This window comes from Telmatherina bonti (assembly GCF_933228915.1).
Source record: "Telmatherina bonti genome assembly, chromosome: 8".
Lineage (NCBI taxonomy): Eukaryota > Metazoa > Chordata > Actinopteri > Atheriniformes > Telmatherinidae > Telmatherina > Telmatherina bonti.
Window position 1 is genome coordinate 24,671,249 of NC_136626.1, and position 23,972 is coordinate 24,695,220.

General features: G+C 42.1%; 1 protein-coding gene across 1 annotated transcript; it reads right to left on the reverse strand.

The window, feature by feature from the left end:
- Nucleotides 1-5,159: 5,159 nt before the first annotated feature.
- On the reverse strand, nt 5,160-14,890 carry tle2a (TLE family member 2, transcriptional corepressor a). The gene is made up of 14 exons (XM_079245547.1): nt 14,819-14,890; nt 14,156-14,363; nt 12,942-13,108; nt 12,420-12,464; nt 10,883-11,044; nt 10,462-10,588; nt 9,481-9,680; nt 9,043-9,119; nt 8,206-8,455; nt 7,836-8,083; nt 6,135-6,282; nt 5,884-6,034; nt 5,653-5,729; nt 5,160-5,497 (listed from the first exon to the last, which is right to left on the reverse strand). Exons 1-14 carry the CDS (start codon nt 14,873-14,875, stop codon nt 5,390-5,392), a joined length of 2,025 nt encoding a protein of 674 aa, XP_079101673.1. The 5' UTR covers nt 14,876-14,890; the 3' UTR covers nt 5,160-5,389.
- Nucleotides 14,891-23,972: the final 9,082 nt, after the last annotated feature.

The following is a 23,972-nucleotide window of genomic DNA, read 5'->3' on the forward strand; positions in this document are numbered from 1 at the left end:
GAGGAAGAAGAGAAGAAAGATGAGTAAAGAAAGGGAGAGTGCGGACAGAAGAGAAATGAACGGGGGAGGAGGGGGTAGGGTAATTAGGGCTGTTTCCTGATTAAGAGCTCAGTGGAAGGGGGGGGTCCCCAGAGGAGGTGAGGAGCAGCACTGTGGGAGCACCAGCCAGGAGCACTGATACCACACAATCGATTCATTAGCCAGACAGTGGAGGCCTTAATGAGGCTGACGCCACAGCTCCGTCTCCCCAGCGAGAGGTGTCGGGAGCTGGGGGACGATGACGCTCCGAGATGAGAGGCCGTTCAGATTTCCACAAACACCGACACGAAACCTGCGCAGATACACAAATACATGAGCCGCACGTCACCAGGCGGGAATACACACTGCTACACCCCCCCTGAGGTGGATGTGCGAAGGGAGAAAAACACACAACACACCAAGCACCCAATTAAACATTCACCGCAGCGCTCTTCTCCTTGCTGCTTAATATCTATTTTATTTTGGGTCTGACAAAGGCAGTGTCTAATGAGCAGCGGAGTCGATGGGATTCTCCCAGGGCCCAGAGACACAAACAGAGAACATCCGCCGAGCTGTTCCCTCTAATTCCTCTGGATTGTTCTCCTGACACCAGGCGCTGCTCTCATTCTCATTAAATGGCACTGTCAGCTAGATGAAGTAGCAGCGCGCCAACCTCACTGCAAGGCAGACATGAGGGCAAATTAGCACCACACCATTACACTATCAGCAGCAGCTAACTAAGCAGCAACTAATCCGATTTCTTTCAGATTTTTATGCAACTAGTTGCTGTTTTCATTTACAGTCTAGATGAGATGACACGTTTTTATCAGTTTTTCTGCCTGCTGCCTCAAAGAGTTCAGCTAAATTTTATTTAATGAACTATTTTTAATTGAGATGCTAAGATTTTACCACTTTTGAAACATACTACGCTTTCTTGTCTATTTTTTAATTAAAGCTGCGTCATTCTAATGTCTGTAAGTCACATGTGGAGATTTAGCCAAGCCTACAGACTGACAGCAAGGGGGAAGACTAGCCTTATGCTATCTGAATGTAGCAGTGTCTATAAAGCACCTGAAAAAGTGTGTAAATAAAACTATGAGTGTTTCTGTTGTCCAGCTACAGATGAAATTGCATATAGTTGCTCAGCCTGATCAATAATTTGCCACATAATGCAGTGTACTTTTCAGATGTACAATGGTGATGGTGCTTTAGAAGAGACACGGAGGCTAGCTGTTACCATGTTTTCCAGTACATGCACTATGCTAACCATCATCACTCTGCAGAAATGAGTTAACTAAAAAGGAAAAAAAGAGTCCAGCTAATTTCTTAACCCATTTTTTTCCCCCTTTAAATCCTTCTTGTATCATACTTCAAGCCAGTGGGTAATTTAAGGTCTTTGCACCTGTAGAGCACGTGTCACCACTGTTTAGACTGAACAGAAACATTTCAAGGTTTTTCCTTTGTTACTGGTTAATTTCAGTTTTGTTTTTTTTAGTGACTAGTGGGTGCTCGTGTCATGTAATGATATGTTTATGTGGGACACATGGAGACAGAAAATCAAGGGAACACAAGTGGGGGAAATCATTTTTTAAATCTTTCTTTTGTTATTCCGTGTAACTTTTTATCCTTGGTGGTGGTGGTGGTGTCAGGCAGAGGACAAACAGCATCAGCAATCCAGTGTATAGAAAAAAAAAAAAAGTATTGGAGAAAACCTCCTTTGTTCACTGTTTGTTGTTTATATTTTATCCCCCTTTCTGAAAAAAAAAAGTGAGTGTAAGTGTACTTTAGTCTGTTTTCAGTGTGGTAATAAATTCTCATTTCTGAGTCTGTGTACAGCAGGATGTGGCGCTATAGATTTAGCCATTGAAGAGGTTCCACTTCTACTGCATGTTTGTTGCACTAAAGCTCCGCTGCTGACAGAATGAGAACTGGGGAAGGGGAATGATCTCTAAGCCACTGTTTTACAAAAGAATTCATTTCACATTGCAGTGTGATTTTTACTTTAACTGTACAAAACTTTAGCAAGATTAGTGTGTTTTTCCGCTGCAATGCTAATAAAGATAAATATTATGAGGGACTTCTGCAATGGCTGATTTATGGGAGGGGGGGGGATTCAGAGATGACTTGTACAGTTTCATGCCTTTACCTGCCTCTTTCCCTTTTTGCCTGACAGACACAGGCAGCCTGAAATGATACTCACACACTACTCAAAGTGATGCTGTATAATGGCTATGCATTTGGTGGTGTAGATAACATCTCTCTCCCCTGCCTGTGGTATCTGTTCCAACAGCGTGAAAACCTTTTTGCTTTCTTTTACAAACATCTTCAGTTTCTTTTGAAAAGCCAAGGAACTTTTTTTTTCTTTTAATGCACTGTGTTTTCCCCTCTGATGCGTTTCCCTTGTGCTGTACAAGAAATACTATGTGCGAAAAATAAACCAAACTTGTGTTCATTCTTTGTGTGACATTTAATGTGTCATTATGCTGTACCTTGTTAAATATATTAGTTACTTGTTGGTGTGAGTTCAAGATTTCCTTTTCTTTTCGTTTTATCTCTGATTTCTACCGGCTGAGTTTTAGTGTCTATAAAATGTTTCTCTTTATTCAATAGTTAATAGTTTACATCCTGAACTGTGGGCGGTGACCAAAGTAGCCAAGTATCCAAGTATTTATAGTTTCTCAGTATTTTTGGAAAGTAAGAGAGTTTGTACAGAAAACATGAAATTATCAGATGTGTTAATGATTTTTTTCTCTTTTGAATTCAGAAAATGTTTCTCATCTTTGTTTGGATTTACAGTCGCTCAAAACCCCAGAAATAAATACAGCTGGAATTTAATTTTGATGTGCAATGATAAAACTATTCCAACCCAGTAATGCTGGATACAGTGACACTTTTGATTGTTGCAAACATTTAGCATCTTTGCTTTGAATTTTGTTAGCATAAATGCTCACTAATGTCTAATTTCAGCCACTGTCGTTCTTCTGCACCTTTATGGTGACGGCAGCGCAATTTACAAACTGAAATTTTTTTTTTTTTTTTTTTTTTAAACTGTGGTTGAGAGATTTTTTTCACAGAACATAATGATCTGTTGATCCTGAAATTTTACTTGTAAACTGATTCCATCCAAAAAAAAAAAAAGCAATGGTGCCAAAGTTTTTTAGGAATAACCCTAATAGTACAGTTAGAAAAAAAAAAATAAAACATTAAAGTGGCCAGACTTGATTCCTGGAGTGTGACCAGCTTTAGAGGCATCTGAATAATTTGCACAAACATCAAAATAAAACAGAGCTCATTTACACACATTTCCATATTTGGAGAATTTGAAAAGCATGTAGATACACTGGGCTTAAATTTAAAATAAACACAAACATGCCAGATATCTTCAAAGACTGTGTGCTTTAATTGGCGGCTGAGATCCGGATTCATCGCATATTTTCAAACCTGCTCCATCAAAATGTGTTCTATGTGCAGATGAGACAATCCAGCTGTAAAACAAGCAGAATAAACCTACTGTGCTTTAATGAGGTGCTAAAAATGCCTTAATCCAGCAAGAATTTACCAATGATGGAACTAAAAGTACAAGCCAGATGAGCTATCTGTCAATAAAAAGCCTTACTTAGAACTTCAGTACACACATTAAGGCCTTGAAGTGAAATGAAACTAAATGCAGTGGTGTCCACAACTCTGCCAACAATCTGCTCCACAAGATAAATGTTCACTTGTCTCTCCTCACACACCTAAATCTTTGTCTCGGCTGAATATCATCACTGAAAAACTTCGTGTGTATTATCGCTATAATAATCCATCCCACAGCCTGCTGTACATCAACCTTGTTTCACCACAACAGACACTTCTGCATAAAAACTCTGCAAAGCTCCATTATTTACTAAGAGCGCAAGTCAAACTGGTGCTGTGAATCATAGCTTGTTCATACTGCGGGTTTGAATCCCAAGACACGTTCTCATGTCTGATGATGCAGCCGTTCAGTGCAGCACAGAAGCTCAGTGTTTCCTCAGAATGAGAGAAGTTGTCATCACAGGAGAGCAGAGGCAGCGTGTGCGTTACTCACCTTCCACATCCGTCATTTTTCTTCTAAATATGTCTAAGATGCTTTCCGACACCACGCTGTGCGAACACGCTCTTCCAAACATGCAACAGCTGCTTCCTTTTTTCTGTTTGAAGCATCCGAATGAAACCTGACAAGAGCCTGACTTGGGAAATAGGCAACGGTGTGCAACACTTGTGCTCCAGCTCCACCTGATTTTACACCGGTCCTTTGGGGATTTAAAAACAAAAAAACAAATTGTTGACCTCAGACAGTCGTATATTCTCCAAACAAATCAAAGCTAGAGATGACATGCTTCTTTGCCTTTAGAGAACTTTATTTACAGGTTCATATATAGTTGAAGGATCATGATGGTAGTTATGAAAATACCAGTCAGTCTATGTGTGTCCTCACAAACACAATAGAAAAACACATGAAATGTTGAGTCTAGAAAGATGGAGATGACATATCAGAGGAAATGTCTTGATACTGGAGAGTACTTGTTTTAATGGACTTTAGGTTTGAGATTGGTCTCCTCAAAAACATCTTTAAAATGTTCAGCTTAATTCTTAAAAAAAAAAAAAAAAAAAGGAAAGAAGACAAGACAATCAGAGTCTCAGGACACTTGAGAGGAAACCACATCCTGTTCCGTTATGTACGCACAAGGGATGATACAATCATGTTGCTGCTGAAACTGAAAAGAGAGAAGAAGCTGGAACCTCACAACAGACCATCCTGCCATCTGCAACCTGGAGGAGCAGCCTCATGCCGTGGACCAAGCTGCACTGGGCCCAAACTGGGCCGAGCCGACTAGGACTTCATACACACAGCACAAATTCAGGACAGTGTTTTTCCTTGAAAGCCCCGTGCATCTGTCACTTTCCTCTCCACTCAGGACGATCCAACTGTTTGCAAAAAAATCCAAAAGCTAAAAAAATAAGTTTTGCTTTTTTTTTTTTTTTTTCCCCCCTGTAATTTCTCGTTCACTACCGAAGTTGGACTTTGTTATAAAAAAAAAAATTTTAAAAAAAAAGGAAAATAAAAATAAAGAACCAAAAGAAAAAGTTCTTTGGAGGAATCCCACAACTGCGCAGCTATAGACTAACCAGCGTTCTCAGAGCATTCAAATCAAAGTTTATTTTTCCAGAGATGTGACTTTGTGCCCTCTTCTTTCTCATTTTGCACAAACGTGAACAAAACAACAAAGTACAAATTGAGTGTCTCCTGTTTTTCCATGCCACCGACGCTCTGTACAGTCATTGGTGCAGGAGGAAGCCTTGGCTCCACCCCTTCCATAATAGTTTACTGCGTCAAGCCAATCAGGGTTCAGTAGATGACTTCGTAGACTGTGGCCTTCTTGTCTCCGGAACCTGTGACGATGAACTGGTCGTCAGGGGAGATGTCACAGCTGAGAACTGACGAAGACTCCTTGGACTGAACAGAGAAAGAGAGAGGAAGTCATTTTAGCAAACCAACGCTTAGAATTTTTGTGTTTCTGCCATTATTTAATGCCATTATTATGCCATTATTTATTTAAATACACCTGGAATCTGTGTGTTCAAAATGCATAAACCGAGTCTTTGGGGTACCTGGAATATGCTGGATCCGTAAGGTGTCCGCCATGCATTCAGAAGGTTGTCTTTTCCTGTGCTCACGAACCATTTACCTACAGGAAAAACACACACAGACATCAGTGAGAAAAGCCTCAGGCATGAGGAGACATGGAAGCGTTCGTAACCAAGTGGTGAGATGAAAAGGAAGTTTCTGAATGAGGAGGACAGACTTCAGGCTGGCTATTCAGCATGGATGTGTTTGCATACCACAGTAGGCGAACTTGAGGGAGAGGACGCAGCTCTCGTGGAGGTGCAGCTGGTACTTGTCAGGTTTGGAGACATGCAGGACTTCCACGTTGCTGCTCTCCATCCCCACAGCCAGCCACTCGCCTGTCGGACAGTAGCCCAGAGAGAAGATCTGGAGAGGGGAAAGAGGTGAAGATAAGACCAACATAAACAAGCCACTGATCTCCGTCGGCTTTTATCTGAGCAGGTCACATTTGAGAATGGAAAAGAACCTGTGAGGTGAAGTCATGCTGCTGCAGCTGGCGTCCCTCTCGGAGGTCCCAGCAGCGGACCGTGTTGTCAAGCCCTCCTGTCCAGAGCTTGGTGCCGTCGTTGGAGATGTCGATGCAGCTCGCCCCGTCTGTGTGGCCCTGGAACTGCCTGCAGGATGGGGCCCACATTGATCTCACATCAGCATGTTTCCGATGTAGGAACGCTCCTCCAGAAGCGGGGAGGATTTATCAACTACACTTTTTGTTCTGTTCTTCTGATTTGGGTCACCAGAATCACAACTAATGGCAAGGAAAACTACAGGGGTAAGAAAGTTAACACACCGTTTATCTGGTACATTCTTCAGCCTTTTTTTCTTTACCATCATGAGCTGTGTGTGTGTGTGTGTGTGTGTGTGTGTGTGTGTGTGTGTAATACAGCACAATGCAACTGTACTCAGATGGGTTAAATGGATTCTTCACTAATTAGAACTCATCCTGTGGGCATCTATAATTGAAGCAAAGTTTCTGAACAGATAATGAATGATAACACAGTAGAACGACGTAATAAAAGAAGCTGTAATTGTTGACAAATATTGCTTCATATGCATATGCATTTAATATTTTCTGTTTTTGTAGCGATTAGATAAGCTAAATATGGACTCGAGGCGCTTCGAGGTGATTTTCATAACAAAAAGACCACTGACGCTTCTAATGTTTATAGTTTCCAGTAGTTTGCACTGTTTCACTAAAATGGAGAGTTATCATTTAATTTATTTTTTATTATAGAGACAATTTACAAACCAAAAAGCCACTTGATTTAAAAATGAGCTTAATATTAAGCAATCATTTGCAACATCTGTCAAACAGGCTAATTATGGGATTCTCTGACGGGCATGTGACAATGAATTAAAATAAAAAGACAAAATACCATGAGAGTACATCAGAATTAGATCAAGAAGGTGCAATATTTAATATCTTTACTGTTAAAGCATCCAGAAGGAAGCTGCCCACAAAGAATAAACTCAGACTGTCTACAAGTTACCAAAACTTTGCCTTTTTCCAGAGGTTTAATTCCAGGTATTTATTGCAGAAGCAAAGATGGATGTGAGCATGTAACAGAATAAATAGAGACGTAGAGAAAATGTTCAACAAATTCTCATGTTAAACAGCTAAGATGTTAATCCTCTGCTACTTGTACAGAGTTTGTGATGGTAATTGTATCAATAAAAGGCTGTTTAATATTTAGATTAAGGTAGGAAGCCTCCAGTAAATCTGATAGAATTTATCATAATACATTTGAAGACTTATATAGAGTATTTCTAGAAATGATTGATACATAGATTGATGAGGGGCTCAAGATAATTCCTTCCTGATTCCTTTAAATCTGAAAAGAAGCACTGAACATAGAGGTGCTTTGCTGTGCAGAGAGATGACATGCGAGCCAGATGTGCATATGAACAACATAAACAACACTGGTATTGCTTTTGACAGAAATATATGAAAATCTTCCCTTTTTGTTTGGTTATTAAACCAGTTTAGCCTTTTCTTTGCATCTACAGGTTGCAGATTTTCTCCTGTCTATCCTCATTTCCAACTCAATAACTCCTCCTTTTCACTGCCAATTTATAAGAAATTAATCTGTTCATGTCTCTGGTTTCCATCTGCTCTCCTGGTCTGACTGCAGAAAAACGGTTAAGTTGAGCCACTTGGCTCTGCCCTTACCTGACCAGCGTCTGGTTGTGAAGGTCCCAGACCACGATGTTGCCGTCGCTGCAGCAGGAGAAGCACACCTTGTTGTCAGGGGAGATGGCCAGAGCGTAACAGGCGGGAGCGGACGATGTCAGCTCTGCTTTGATGCGTGGAGTGGGCGTGGCCAAATCCCAGATAGACAGCGTGCTGGCCTCCCCGCCAACTATCAGGGTTCGTCCGTCTGAGAGCAGTTTGCAGGAGCGGATGTAGTTATCTCTATTCTGATTGGACACAGAATATACATTGTCGTGAGCATGCTGCAACAGTATCATGTGGAGAACAGATGCATCACCTCTTATGTCATGCATCATCATGATGTCACCCCTCTTCCCTCGGGTCTCACCAGACAGTCCAGCTGGGCCATGGGGCTCTTGCTTCCTGGTTGGCTGATGTCCCACACTTTGACGCATCCCTTTCCTCCGGTGTAGACGTGACGCGTCGAGGTGCTGATGGTGACAGCACAGACCACCTCTCCGTGGTTCAGCGTGTGGATCTGGCGGGCGTGACGTGGGATTCCTGGACCCAACAGCGCGTCGGGGGGAAACGGCACCGGCTGCATCTGACCGTCTGCGCTCACGTGGAACGAGTAGGCACTGAGGTGGACAGAGAAAATGTTTTAAAAAAGAAAACATCAGGAGACATTTTACTTGTACTTTGTCAGACTTTTCAATTAAAAAAAAATATTAAACACTTCAAAGCACTTTAAAAATATGACCATATTATCTATCTATGTATATATAAATATATATACATATCTATCCAACGTTCACATCAGAAATATTCTTGCGATAAGTGACTAAAATCTTACAATATAATTATTTCTTGACAAGTGAAACATGCGATGACATTTTGCATCCATTTCAGCTGCTCACCAACATTGTGTATAAAAATATTCCAAGTGAAGGAGAGTCAGGCACATTACAAGCAATCTCTTCATCAGAAACAGTTCTGATGTATGAATGCCGTCTTTCATTCAGAGACCTGCAGGTAAATTCCCCACAAGTGTAAATCCAGTCGTTTGTTTAACAACTATTTACTATACATCTTTTTACACATGTAACAGTGGGGTTTCCTTCTGCAGTTTCAGCAAAGCTGGACAATCAGAGCAGGCCTGGCTTGCCAGGAAGAGGGGGGTGAATGGGCGAAGATTTGAGAGATAAGAAACAAGAAGGAAACTCACGGTTTTCCTGAGGCAGACTGGAGGCTGGCAGGCAGCCCAGGGACCCTCATATGTGGGTGTGGAGACTCATAACCCACCTGGAAGAGATAAAGACACCTTAGCTTAACAAAAACTGGCTTAAGAAATTACCGACAAGATACATGGCTCACGGAGAGAAGTGATGAAAGGTGTTAACTGATTAAAACTGGTAATAGCAGGAGATGAAAAATCAGAATAAAATGAGATTTTATTGAAGCCAAAAAGAGTTTCCTAGAGCCAAGGTCATCGACTGCCATAGATTCTTAAAGACAAATGACAGTGCAGCTGCTCGCCCGTTAAAACACAGTTCTTTTCCATATATATCCCTCCTTTTGCCCTTTCTGACAGCTTTATATGCTGAGGTATTACATATGACAGCGACACTGCAAAGACAAATTATCTGCAGAGCGGCGAACTCACCACAGGGGACCGTCCATAACCTGCAGCGGCTGCAGCTGCAGCAGCTGCTGCTGCTCCGTTCATCTGAGGGGAGACCAGGTGGAGGCCGGCGCCATAGCCCGCTGCCCCGGGCAGGTCCCCATTCACCCCAGGAGGAGGCAGGCCGAAAGCTCCTGGAGGGTATGCTCCCTGCACTGCCAAGGGGTTTCTGAGTCCCAAAGCTGGGGGAGGTGGGAGGAAAGAAGATACAACATAGTGCAATTGTCCTGAATGATTTCAGTGAACAAATGACTGACTAAGACAAACAACACAGTGTGTCAATCATTATGAGTAATCCTGGCGTAGGCTGGAATAAGATACACAATCTATTAAGGTGACTCCTTCTACAAAGCCTTTGAGACATTTTTGAGTGACAAGCTGTGAACAAGCTGCAACAAAAGAACATCACAAACCGCAGCACTGGACCACTACTGACCCCTGCTGGTTACTGCACCTTCCTGCAGCAAGACAGCATGTGCCCCTACATCTGTGAGCTCATACGAAAACCCTTTATATCCTTCGTCTGCACATGTAGGTGGACTGTATGCATGCATGCATACATGATAGTGTGTGTGTAAAACTGGAGCAGGAGCTAACAGGTGATGTGTGGGGGAAAAAAGAGATACAGTGCAATAGATGGAAGCTCATTATGAAGCAGCTCATAGTCACAGTCCATCACCTCTCCTAATCTTTCCATTTAAATAGTGAGGCGAGCTGAATATTTTTGCCTACAGCTGCTTATTAAGTCCAGATGGTGGTGGTTGGTAGGGAGCTGGCAGGCATTCATACCAACTACAGCGGCCCAGTGTTGATAGAATTGCTTTGTATAAGAAGCTAAGATGAGCTGAAAATATGTTTTGCATCTCATCATTAACTGGTTTTCAGCCAAGTGGTCTGTTTTAGCCTTAATATGTATATGTCATATTCTTTCCAGACTGAAAGCAAGATTACAGTTGCACTTACCAAGGGGGTCCACACCAGGCTTGCCTGGGACAGGCCTGAACTGCGGGGGCCCACTTGGTCCTGGAGTGTTGGACTCCTGAGACATGGGAGTCCCTGGCTTTATCCCTGGAGTGGTAGACTTTTCTCTCTAAAGACAAGAGAAAAAGATGGAAATCATGCAATAGCAAAAGACCAAGCCAGCCAATCAGGAAAGAGAGCACTAGCACAATAAAAATTTGCGTGACGCGAATGGCCAAGGGCAGTAGACCTGAGAAGCACTGTGTGATGTCATCAGACTCAATGCGTGTTGGATGTTTAATATAAACACATAACTATAAAAACCAGCAGAACATAACATGTGCTGGAAATGGGAAACTGGTGTTCTCCACTGGAATGCCCCACGCTGCACATGTAAAATGTTTGTGTTTGTGTTTACATCTACCTGTGGGGGCTCCTTTCCCCGAGAGGGGGAGGCGGCACTGCTGGATGAAGCCAGAGAGGTGGGACTGGCCTGTGGAAGCCCCTCCTTGCGTGATGGGGGAATCTTGTCCAGACCATTTTCCCTGGATGAGTAAGACTGCACGCTGCGGGGGGAGGACGGATCCTAAACAGAAAAATGACAGGTTTATCTGCAATTCATCCTGCTCAACACAAACAGTCTTACAGTCATTTATCTTCTTTCATCTTCTGTAGAATCATGAATTTTTGGGGTATTTTATTATAACTGGGTTGTAGATGTTGCTCTACAAGCACAAGGAATTCCTCCACAAGTTTTTGCAGCTAATTGACATCCTGAGAACTTTACTGAAAAAAGATCCTGGATGATTATTTATGTACATTACGCTCTCAGAATGAAGCATGGACTTTCATGCACATGGTCTGGGAATGCTAACCTGTTGTCCATTTTTGGAAGAAGGTTGCAGCTGCACAACATATTCCAGCAAATCCTCAAGCACTTCTTTCAAATAACTTCTCTATGATAAAAGCATCACAAAGTGAAAAACAGATGCTACTTGCTGGTTTAACAGTTACAAAGTAACTGCAGTAAACTGGACAATGCCACACAAGCTTAATATCTTACAAAGGTATTTGACATTTCTTGATATAATTGTTTTGGAAATATCCATAACGCAAAACAACAGAACATCCTATTTTAATCATACAGTAGCAGATCTAAATAAATTTAAACTTAAAAGTTTAAGATTGATTTACGTTTTTTTGCAGCTGTCCTAGCTATTGTTATAATGGTGCATAATTATACTATATGAATAAAGAAGACAAAAGGGTATTGATCCTTTTGTCTTCTTTATTCATATAGTATAATTATGCACCATTATAACAATGTATCACAATATTATTATGATCTGTTTGTATTGTTCCAGTCAGAAATCCAGGCTGGGTGATCGTTCTGTTGACATTTCCAGTTATAATGGACAAGTGTGCGTAAACGTCGACGTAGTTAGGGTTGTGACATTGCTTTGCACCACTTGGTGAGCTTTTCCTGAAAGAAGTTCAGTCATTCCAACATTTTTCCACTAATTGTTCTTCTCGATAATGTCCTCTGGAGCTTTCTCCTAGTCGCTGAACTGATGATGCTGTGACTCATTTGAAATGGTGAACCATAACTCAAGCTTTCAGCAGGAAATTAGAAACTGGAAAGCTCCAAACCCAAACCTCTGAAACCTACATTCCTTCGTTTTTCCTTTTAATAACCTTAATTTGACACATTGTGTCTTGATAAGCTCGTCCATATCAACCACAGAATAAAATATGCAGGCAGCTTGAAGAGCAGCCGAGATGCCATACCTGTTTATGTCATGATTGTTTGTGCAGCCAAATGAGGGCAGGTAGAGGCAGAGGAGGCTGGCAGGGGATTATTGTTATTACTATTCATATGGTCCTGCTGGCTATGTTTACATGATATATGCTGATGAAAGCGGTCAAGTGAGGCAAACTGAGGCCAGTGGCCACATACTAACCTCATCCACCACCAAATTATCATCACTCTTATCCGCATCGCTGCCCTGTGAGAGAAAGAGGGAGGTGAGATGAGAAATTCCCGCTTTGTTATCTGATGAATTCAGACACTATATACATATACACAACTTGCACAAAGCCACACACACATCTATTTAATGAAACATACTTGGACCAGCTTTGCTGTGGCATTGTGTGGACCGCTAACAATACAAATGTAATATCACGCTCTTGTTTGTTGGCGCGCCTCAAATGCATAGATAATCCTGCACTTCACAAATAAATAACTATCCAGGATTGATATTTCTCACCAGAGATAAACTCTTAAAATGATTAATACATCTGGTCTTTTACAGAGAGGCAGCAGGAAGTAAATATTTTAGTTACTCTGCAAGAAAAAAAAAAAAGTCTGCTGGACTACTACAGCACAAACAGCACCAGCGTTATCTGAAGAGGACGGGCAGGGCTGGGTGGAACTCCTTCAGCGGCTCAAACATCTAAGAAGGTTATGAAAGCATCCTCACATAGTCTGTCATGAACTCCTTCTCATCAGCTTTCCTCTTCTTCCCGTTGCTGAGGTAGTCTGCTGGGCGACCCTTATCCCCGTTGGACAGAGAGCTCTGCAGAGTGGAGGGGCCAGAGGTAGATAAACGAGACCAAGGCATTGAGGCAAGGAGCAAAAAAGGTGTGTGTGTGTGGGGGGGGGGCGCAAAAGAAAGGATGAGATGAAGGTAGGAAGGACAGAGAAGTAGGGAGGGGAATAAAGGGCGGAGAGGGAGGAAGAGGGTGATAATGAGGTGAGAAAGACTGCATAAATCATGTCACCCTCATGAGCTGCAGAGATGGATGTGAAAGAATATCAGGCTGCATTGATTGGCCAGCTCGGATGGGGAGAAAGTTTCCTTAAAGGCGGAAGAGAAGCCTGTAGAGTGGTCAGAGCATGCTCTGCTACTTTCTAACTTCTAAGCGTAAGATCTGCAGACGCTGAAGATTACGAAACCTCGCTGTCCACAGCTCGCAGTTCGACACATGTAAATCAGGTATGAAAGATGTTTGTCTAGTTAGCTGGAACGAACATGCACAATGAGAAATGAGGAACAGATTTCATAATATCACATGTTGACATTTTTTCTACACTTCCTTGAAACCTTTTGGTGTTTATTTTGAATTTACTCATCGTTTTTGTGTCCCTACAACCCTAAAAACTGCTTTATTATTTGTGGAAAAAAAAAAGAAAAATTAATAAATTAATGAAGGATTAGAAAAACATAACTTGTTACAACCACAGCCTTTGTTGAGCCCACTTAAGTAAGACTGTAGTTGATGGACACCGGCGTGTGTGACTCGTACTCACCGGTCCTGCTTCCCGGTCTGTTCATCAGAGGTAAAAATGCCCAACGTGGAGAGGTAGCAAGCACCAGGATAACAAGGACACACACAAACACACAAATACAAGATTATTTGGCATCACTTAATATCACTCTGCAGCTGATGACTCAGTGTAAAAATATCCCTGAAGAGATTTATCACCGGCAGCACTCCTGTGCTCTGCCAAAATTCCAGAGCAAAACCAATCGTCGCAATCCACCGAGCCAAGCCTTAATGTTTACTCCTATTAGAAAGATGTTTTCATCTTCAAGCTCTTCTAGAAAAAACTCAAGAGTTTCAGACTTTGTGCTCTAAGAAAAAGAAAAAAAAAAAAAAAGTCAGTCATGCATCATTTAATGCGCCTGGGTACCTCTGTGGTGCTCTGCAGCAGCAGCCGCCGCCGCTTCGAGGTGCGCTCTCTCATCCTTGGCAGCCAACTGTGCCCCTAAAGCCCCGGACAGAGCCAGCAGGCTGGACCCTCCACCGAGTGCCAGGCCGGGGTGGGGCAGTCCTGATGGGTGTGGGCCCATTGGCAAACCCTGGGCATGCTGGGAGAGGTGCTGGGCCTGAAGCTGCTGCTGTATCAGAGAGGAACGCAGAGGAAAAAAAAAAAAGAGCGAGAGAGAGAAGGCAAAGAACAGAAATGGAGATCTGAGTGATTAACAACTACCAAAAGAAATGACTATTTGGAAGAGATCAAGAAGAAGAAAAGAGGAAGGAGAAGAAGGGAACTAATTGCTCGATGTGCGCGAGAGGAGGAATGCTAAGGTCAAAGGGACTTAACCTTAAATTAATATTCCAATTGAATATGGTTACATATATTCAAGTGTTTGGAAAATCCCATTATTTGTTTCGTGTTCAGGTGTCTGGTTGAGACACTGAAATCTTAACCAAATTTAAATGAAATAAATCTTCATCTGTCAGAAATATCAGCCAATCTGTCAGCATTTTTAGAGCTGCCATGTACTTTTGCCTCACATAAAGCAAAAGAAAAAGGAAGAAAAATAAAAATATGGGAGTATAGGGTACACACGCTATGAGGCAGAGGGGGGAGCCCACGTACCCCTATCGAAGCATTTAGCTCCCCCATGGTCACCTGTTTGGCGCGTTCCATTGCCTGGACCACCTGTTGCTGGTGCTGTGGAACAAACCGAGATGTCAGAAAGGCCACATGCAGTAAGAGGAAGTTTTGTTTCAACCATGAGGTGCAACCAGTTTAATATGTGATCATGAGGAGAATTCATATTTTGACCAAGAAAAAAAAACATGTTTGAAGCGGATTCGATGCCGCTGTCAGTGTGCTGTGAATGCATGCGACCATTTGGTGACTGAGGAAAAGGGATGTGCTCTGAAGTTCTGTCCATCTGCAGTTTTATGGGTAAGAAAGATACTGAGAAATACGTGCGAATGTGCATCCCTTCTGTGTGGGTTGCTCACAGAGAGGAGAAACAGAGGACTGGATGCAGTACAGAGTACAAGTGTGTATGTGTGTGTCCCACCTCCTGTGACAGGAAGGGGATGAGCTGAGCACAGATCACGTTCAGTCGCTTTGCAATCTCCGTCTGAAAGGGAAAAAAAAAACCAAAAAACTGTCACTTTGATGAATAAATAGACACAAAACAACCACACAGCCAAGACTGAGCATGAACACAAAGAAAACTCACACGCTCATGATAGTTACACACACACACACACACACACACACACACACACACACACACACACTGTGGATGTGGCCTGCTTCTCTCAGGGCCAGTGTGGTAAATATTTCAGCTGCTTACATCTGGTCCATGCAAATGGAAACCCTGCCAGAGAGTTTGGCTAAAATATTCATGGACAGCATCTGCTGTGGCCACAGCCAGCCCACACAGAGCGAGTGTGTGTGTGTGCCAAGTAGAAAGACACAATCGCCATCTTTCGAGTGTGTTTGTGTGTATGTTTTTGATGTGTCCTTGCATGTCTGTTTTGTCTGTGTCTGTTTGCATTTTTGCATGCTTGAGCATGTGTGTGTGTGTGTGTGTGTGTGTGTGTGTGTGTGTGTGTGTGTGTGTGTGTGTGTGTGTGGATAGGCAATTCCTGCTGGGGGTCAGGGAATCTTGCTGTGGGTACGTGTCTGCCTCGATCTGCTCCCCCTCCAACCCTCCCTCTGCACCATCTCGCCATCATATTCCCACCCCACACCATCTACACCTTTTTCCATACATTCATCCACCATTCTAACACACACACACACACACACACACACACACACACACACACACACACACACACACACACACACACACACACACACACACACACACACACACACACACACACACACACACACACACACACACACACGCACAAACGTGTTTGGTGGCAGGTCCAACGAGGCCGTCCCGGCCAGTAATGACATGCATGCAGAGATCATGACAACATCATTATGGCTGCAGGCTGTTTATCTTGTTGACAGCAAGACTCTAGAGCGTGCATATGTGTGTGTGTGTGTGTGTGTGTGTGTGTGTGTATGAGCCTAAATGTGTGAGAATGCACATGCACGCAAGAGTATGTTTGTATGTATACCCACACTCACCCTATCCCACCCCATCCTCTCTCTCTTAAGTGATTTATTGATGCCGGACTGAACTTCCACCCCTCCTTTTTTTGTTGCTCTTCCTCTCTCATTCCTCTCACTTGTGCACATCTCTCCCTCCCTGCACTTTCCATTTTTCAGCCAGCCAACATGCCCCCCCCCCCCCCGCCCCCCAAACCCCATGCCCTCCTTCCCCACAATCCATCACCCCCACCTCGAGGGAGACACAATGATTTCTTGTTAGAGAACTCCAACTACTAAATGGCATCTTCAGGAGAGAGAAAGAGAGAGAAGGAGAGAGCATGAGCAATCTAAAGGAGGAGAATAAAGAGGGAAGGGCAAAATGAGAGATTGGAAATGAAAAGAGGAGGTGGAGGAAGGAGAGGAGGAGGAAAAGGGCAGACTGGGTTGAGGAAATGACAGCCAATGAAGGAGGGATGTAGGAGGGAGAGGAGAAATGGAGAAAGAAGAAACAGAAGGAAAGCGGAGGAGGAATATCGAGACGGGGGGTTGGTGGTGGTGGGGAGTGGCAGCAGCCGCACGTCAAAAGCAAAGCGATTGAGATGGTGAAACGAACGAAGAGAGCGAGAGAAAGCGAGTAGACGGCAGTGACGTGATTTAAAGTGAAATTCAGCGCGGACTGCATGTCTGCAAAGAGACAGAGGTGGAGGGAGGGGGCATGGAAAATAAGAGATAGAGAGAAAGAGAAATCAATGGAAGGAGGAGAGACAAGAATGGGAAATAAGGAAATTTAAAAAAGAAAAGTATGAAAAAAAGACAGTGAGGCAGCAATAGAGGGGAAGGAGGGTAAAAAGGATGAGTAGGTGGAGAAGAAAGAAGGGAACGAGAAGATGGAGGGGGAACAGAATTTAATAGGAAAGGGGGAACGCCAGAGTTTGCTCATCTGTCGGAGGAGAAATCATCTCTGGAACCTCGACAGCATAACGTGCTCTGGAGGTCCATCAGAGGATTGACATGACAGCGACTTTCTAGAAAACAGTTACTTAGAGCAGACATGTCGAAGGGACAAAAGGAAGGCAGCAGGGAGGGATAAAAAAATCCAAGAAAATAATCACAAAGCTTTAATATAAACAGGCAAGAGAAAGAAGGAAAAGCTGAAGCTGACTCACCTGTTTGTGCATTTCGATGTTAAGGCCGTAGGACATTTCATAATACTGAAACAAAGGAGGGTATCAGTTAATATACATGATCGTGCACAAAGAAGAAATGAGACTCTTGAAACACAGCACCTCCTGTGCCGGAGGGATTCTATACATAAAACATTTCCGATGATGTGCAGTACGAATGAATGAAGCCGTCTTATCTGATGAAAGATGAAATACAGATGTCATAAAGCAAAATAAGCCATTTTTGTCTGGCTGTGCTCTCTATATTTTATTGTTATAACCTGTGGTGCTACAGTACCATACAGCGAAAAATAATAAACTTATGAAAAATGATAAGATATGCAATGTACTGGAGTTGATCAGCAACAATATACAAATTCATATCCATTCATCCATGTTTAAAATGTCCTTAAACTGATGAGCTCCATCTACTTTAGCCATGGCTCAATGGAAACCACAGATCAAACTGGGGTGCTAAATTTTGCAGCATTTTGCTTATCTGTTGACATTAATGGCATGTATAACCTTGCATAGGCAAACATCACAGCATCATGTCAGAGGGCCTTTTGGTTATAAGGGAGTAATTTGTCAAATCTTTAGTAAAGACAAAAAGTGGCCTTAATACCAATAGTGTAAATAATTAATAGCTCAATTATTTGCATTATAATGCATTTGCATTTATTTTTCTAAATTCCATGATTAAGACAACGCAACAAACACAGCAGGAAAGTGGGGATGGGTCATACGACCTGAAATCAGTATCAGGATTTATTGCATAAATTAGCTCGATTACAAATCGATTGGCAATTATTTTGGTATCATTTTATCTTTAACCTTCATAACTAACTGGACCTTTATGTTGCCAATGTCTTCATAAGCAGTGAAAAGAAGCACACAGTTTCACTACATCTGATCATTTAATAAATATTTTAAAATATATTCAAAAACTGAAATGAGCAAGATTACATCTATTCGTGGTTTCAGGTGACCCTTTCGATGAAGTTTCTGTTAACTTGAACGGGACTACATGAAAATCATGGGCGTTTGTTTTTTGTTTTTGTACTTTTATGTGATTGACTGAATTAATTCCACAAAATAAAGCAACAAAAATAAATCAAATCTTTTAATAACTCATCTCAATATTCCCAATTTTTTACAACACTAAAAGAAGGTATTGTCTATCTTTTATTTTTAAAGACCTTTTTTCCCCCAGAAGCATATGTAACCATCCAAACCCCTCAGAAACCTTGTCATACAGTTGCAGCCCCAGCACGTGCACTCTGAGCTGCCATATGTACCTAAAGGAACATCAACATTAAATTCACCTTGACTCTTCTGAAAGTCCGCTGCATTAAAATGACCCTGGGGCATGTTTGGGAAGCCAGAAACCCAAAACGGGGCGGGGAAATTGTCGCCGGGCAGAAGAAGGTGACAGACTACTGCAATAATCATGTCTAATGTGGACTATTTGACCCTGGCTTTTATCTGAAGGTACAAGGAGCTGCGAGAAACGCAAGTGGCGCTGAATGGCACCGAGAGACACAGACAGCTGAGGATCCCTCTCTTCTCTCGGAGATGGACAAAAAGAAGAACATTTTGAAGTCGGTGCCTTGAAAAGTGACAGGCTGACATTTGCTTTTCAGCGTGGCTGGTAGTGGAGAGAGGAGATTGGCAGTTGGGCAACCAGAACAGTCTGGCAGGATGGGAAAGGAGATGGCAGGGGTCCCCTCTCTTCAGACATTTTTCCTGGCAGTTAGCACACGCGTGTGTGACTTCAGGTGTGTGTGTGTGTGTGTGTTTATAGCACAAGTCTGCAACTGTGTAGGCGTGTGCATCCATGTGCTTTGCTGTGAGTGTGTTTTTCCAAACCATGTGCATGCACACGCTTCTGTCTGTGTACGTTTGCCTGGAAGCCTCCAGAAAAGATGCCTTTCCTGGCAGCTGGCAGCTCTGCTTTGCAGTTGCTTTGCCAAGTTGTGCCTGTTGCTAAGCAACATCCAAACTCCCCCAAATTATCAGTCAGCAAAGGAGTCCTGGCCTGTGCTTGATGCCAGCGCCCCCCTCCTCCCCCTCACAAGTCCAAGGTCTGTGCCAAGGCTGCCACACAGCTCTTTTTTTGGCCCAGCAGGTTGTGTGCAGACCTCAGTCCATCAGCTGTACTGGTTTATCACAGGTAAATCAAGACGGGACATGAGAAGATTTAAAAGACCAAAACATGTGGTTTTTCTCCCTGCTAGACATTAGAGAAACCACATTTAGGTTTTATTTTCTTGTCCAGAATTAATAAAAATAATTCTCTCTGTACTTCACAGTTGCAACCTGTTCTGCACTTAAATGTTGGACGGTGCTTCATGAGGTTCTTCATGAGCATACCTGTGCATGTTTGTGTGGTCCAAGTGTGTGATTGTGGTTGTGGGTGTTTGGCAGCCGTTAGCAAATAAAAGAGACTCAGGGAGACTTGTCGCTGCACTTGTTATGCGTGAATGTGGAGAAACACGGCGTGTGTGTCAGTGTGTCTCACCATAACGTAGTGTCTTTGGATCTCAGTCTTCTCTGTGGCCAGTTTCTCACACTCCAGTTTTAAACTGTCCCAGAATAGAAAGGAAAACAAATTATTTAGATGTATGTCTCACTGCGAATAAAAATACACAGTGCAATTAGCAACATAACAAATGACTCCTCTCTCTGACCACCCCTCCCTCTCTCTCTCTCTCATCCCTCCATCACTAGCTGGGGAGGAGGGAGTGGGGCGACGGCGATGCTGACAGTCCATTATCACCTTAGAGCAGAGCAGAAATAGACAAAGTCTCGCTTGGGGCCTGAAATCCAGCCAAGACTGCAGGGAAGCACATCCAAAGTGTCTCTTCTATTCTCTCTCTGGACAATATTTTAAAAACATCCATGGACCTTTCATTCCTTCTTGATTTTCAGCTTTCCCAATTACCAACAAGCCCTTCTGTCTTCTCAACTCTGTTGATCTTTCTTTTCACTCCACATTGAAGTATCACTCCAGTTGCAGCTTCTGCTTTAAGTTGTACATTTTCAGTCCAAAACACTCATTTAGTCGACTCTAATGTTCAAATGTGACCTGTAGCTGTTGCTGATATCTAACATGACTTCGTCTCCAGACCTCCCCTGTGTGTCCTACATTTCTGCCAGCCCTCTGATCACACCTCCTCACACCCAAACTGGTCTCCAGTCTCCTATAAAATGAGAAAACCACGGCGTCGGGATTTGCACAAACATAAACATCATTTCTAAATGGGTTCAGGTCCAAACACCCCACCTCCAACTCTTTGTGCTCTTGCAAGAGAGCTGGTATATTTTGAGCCTTCGGCAGTTTACGCTAACTTGTTTGTCGGAGCAGATAGATTGATTGGGGGGGAGGGGGATGATGTGAGGTGGGACATTGCAGGGTGGGTCGTTTGGTGAAGGAAAATTAGAATATGATTAATAACGCAACATTACCCCCAGCCGCAACAGGTAATGACGACCTCATCCGCTCCCTTTCTCCACCGCTGCGTGCACACACACACTCATAATTGACTCATTTATCATTGCCAGCCAGTTGAGCAGACGAGGGAGGAGAGGACCAAGACTGGAAAAGGATGGTGATCCTGGAAGGAGCATAGTGGGGATTAAACCCCACCCCCACCCTATAGGTTTTATTACAGTGGAATTGCCTCTCGGCAGAAGTTACTCACAGCTGGGCTGAGAACTAATGCAACTGTGTGTGTGTGTGTGTGCGTGTGTTTCCACACAACATAAATTCTGAGCTTTCAGATGACTTATCAACCAGCACAGAAATAATGAGTGATTGCACCGCATTGCTTTGCTGCTCATAAAATAACTATGACTAAAGATCATTTTCAGCAGCACTTGATTTATAAGGAATAAATCGTCCATTTGAAAAATTTCTAGAGGTAATTAAAAATATATACTAAGTGGAATATTCTTTTAGAAAAAGAAAAAAGTCAGCAGATCAGGAAGTTTTCATAAAATCTGAAAATACAGTGTCATATAATGTCCTTTCTGTTCTGTAAAACTGTGAAAATGACATTTTTAAGAAATAGTGCTAAAACAATTGAAGAATTAAATCATATATATCTTATTTAGCTTTTTTTTTTTTTTTTTTTTTTTACCCCCCTTTCAAAACTGGAAGTTTTGAATCTTTTACAACTTTACAAAAGACAATATAAAGAAAAAACTTATTCAGATCAGTATCTCTAAACTGATAAGGACACCACAAATACAGATGTGCTCTGAAAGACGGACAATAACACATCACTTCATATAAAACCTCTGTGGATGTTGACATTAACTCAAGTAAGAATGCAATAAAATAAACAATGACCACTGTATTGTAAGGATTAAAGCAATCCTGCCACTTTAACTAGAAACAAATTCACCACGTGAATAAATGAGTGATAGATAATCTCAGTATCTGGTTTCTGCTTTCTCATAACAGTGTTTCCACACAAAAATATTAGGGTAGCGCCACGCCTGCTTTTAACTTTTCCCTCCAGCGCAGGTTCATAATTTAACATCTCATAGTGAAAAATGTAAACAGAATGATGTCATTTGTTTTATTTACATGACTTCACAAGGTTTCTCAGATGTGCACACAGAAATCGCATTGGAAAATACGCTCTATAACTGGTTCAACTCTTCACTCTCAGAATGGATTTCATAAACAATGTGCACAACTACAACAGACTAAAATCTCCAGTCAGCACATCTACACACCTGTGGCTACAGGTTAGCTAACTGCTAAATCAACAGGCTGCTAGTAGATTACAGACAAAGATACAGCAGAAATATTTCCACCATTAAAGCTGGGGTAGATAACAAGGCTGTGACGATGTGCTTTTGGTCCGATTCGATTCCAATTTTTTAGGGCGCTGATTCGATTTAAATTGCAATTCTCACAATTCTTTGATATTGCTGATTTTTGTTGATTAAAAAACAAAAAGAAAAGCAAAAAACTTTTTTTGCTAGTCATTTTTCTTTCAAGTTGGAAAAAACAAACGAGTAGCCAGACCACCATTCTGCTGCTATAATGTCCTAGAAGACAAGTAAAAAGATCAATAAAAGCAATAAAAATGACAAGGTTTAATTATGGATTCGTTTTATTTGGAAAAAAAGAAAGAAAAAAAAAAAGGATTTTTTGACAAAAAAAAAATAAAAAAATCCCATTTTAAAATTGTGAAGCAAAAAGTCCCAATATACAATTTTTTGATTCGATTTTCCCACCCCGAGTAGGACATGTTGGGGAGCAAGAAAGATCTTAAAGTAGCACCCTGCCTTGGCTCCTCCCCCTCTGGTTTTACTCCTTGCACGATCCAAGGCTTTTTTCCTACCGCCGCCAAGAAGGTTATGTTTTCACCAGAATTTATCTGTAGACTCAAAAAGTTATGGACGGATTTTAATTAAATTTTTTGGGAGTTGTTGGAAATGTGAAAAGGAAGAACAGATTTAATCTTGGTTGTGATCCGGATCACCGCTTGGAGCAGGAATTTTTTTTAAAAGCAGTGGTTTGCGTCCTCCAAGTGCTTTTCTAGTTCGCAGCTTTTTCCACCAACGATTTCTCTTTGTCAGCTGTTTAACGGGAGGAGGCAAATAAACCAAGCCGTGTCAGGGAAATCCTTCCTGCATTTTCTCAGCCATGAAGAAGCTTCCAAAATATGAGAAAGGAACAACTTCAATTCGGCTCGAACATTTTGATTTATCAGAGTTTTTACAGATTTACAGTAAACTGAGGGGTTTAACCATATTACTTATTGATTATTACAAAATGTATAGACTAGTATCAGGACAAGGAACCCAGAGTAAAAAAAAAACTGAGGTAACTTAGCTTTGAGAGGAAAACAATGAGCGATGAACTCTGGCATCCAGAGAAGTTACTCAATTTATTTGACTACTGGATTCAATGATTTAAAAAAGGCCCAGTGTCACATGTTTTCAATGCTTTGGAAAACTGGGAACTGGCCCCTGACTGAATCTGGTTTTAAGTTACCATCTATACTGCTGGTCCTCTCATAACCACTTTACGTCACCAGGGCTCAGCACCATTACCAGTTCACAAACCAGTTTTTGAACCCGCTTGTATATTCAATAGACCAGCAAAGCAGGTAACAGGGATGCAGAATTAAGGCACCGAAGAAGCATTCAACCTTCGGGTCTTCTAAAGGTAAGCCCTGTAGCAGTCTACGTACAGGACAAAAGTCTGCAGATATCAACAAGATCTTGCTTCCACAATTACTTTCATGGAATAAGTTTTCTTCTGGTTAAACTGGTGTGAATGTGGGCAGGTTTTCTTGTCAGCAAAAAGGTTCTGGGATGCCAGAACCAGAACAATGTCTCAAACTACTGTCATAGACGGCACATGATGAGGGGCTACATCTGAATGCTGCATTTAGAAATAGTAACTTCTCAACACAAACATTTGAAAAATTAACATTGTGTCAACCAAAATTTCAAAGATC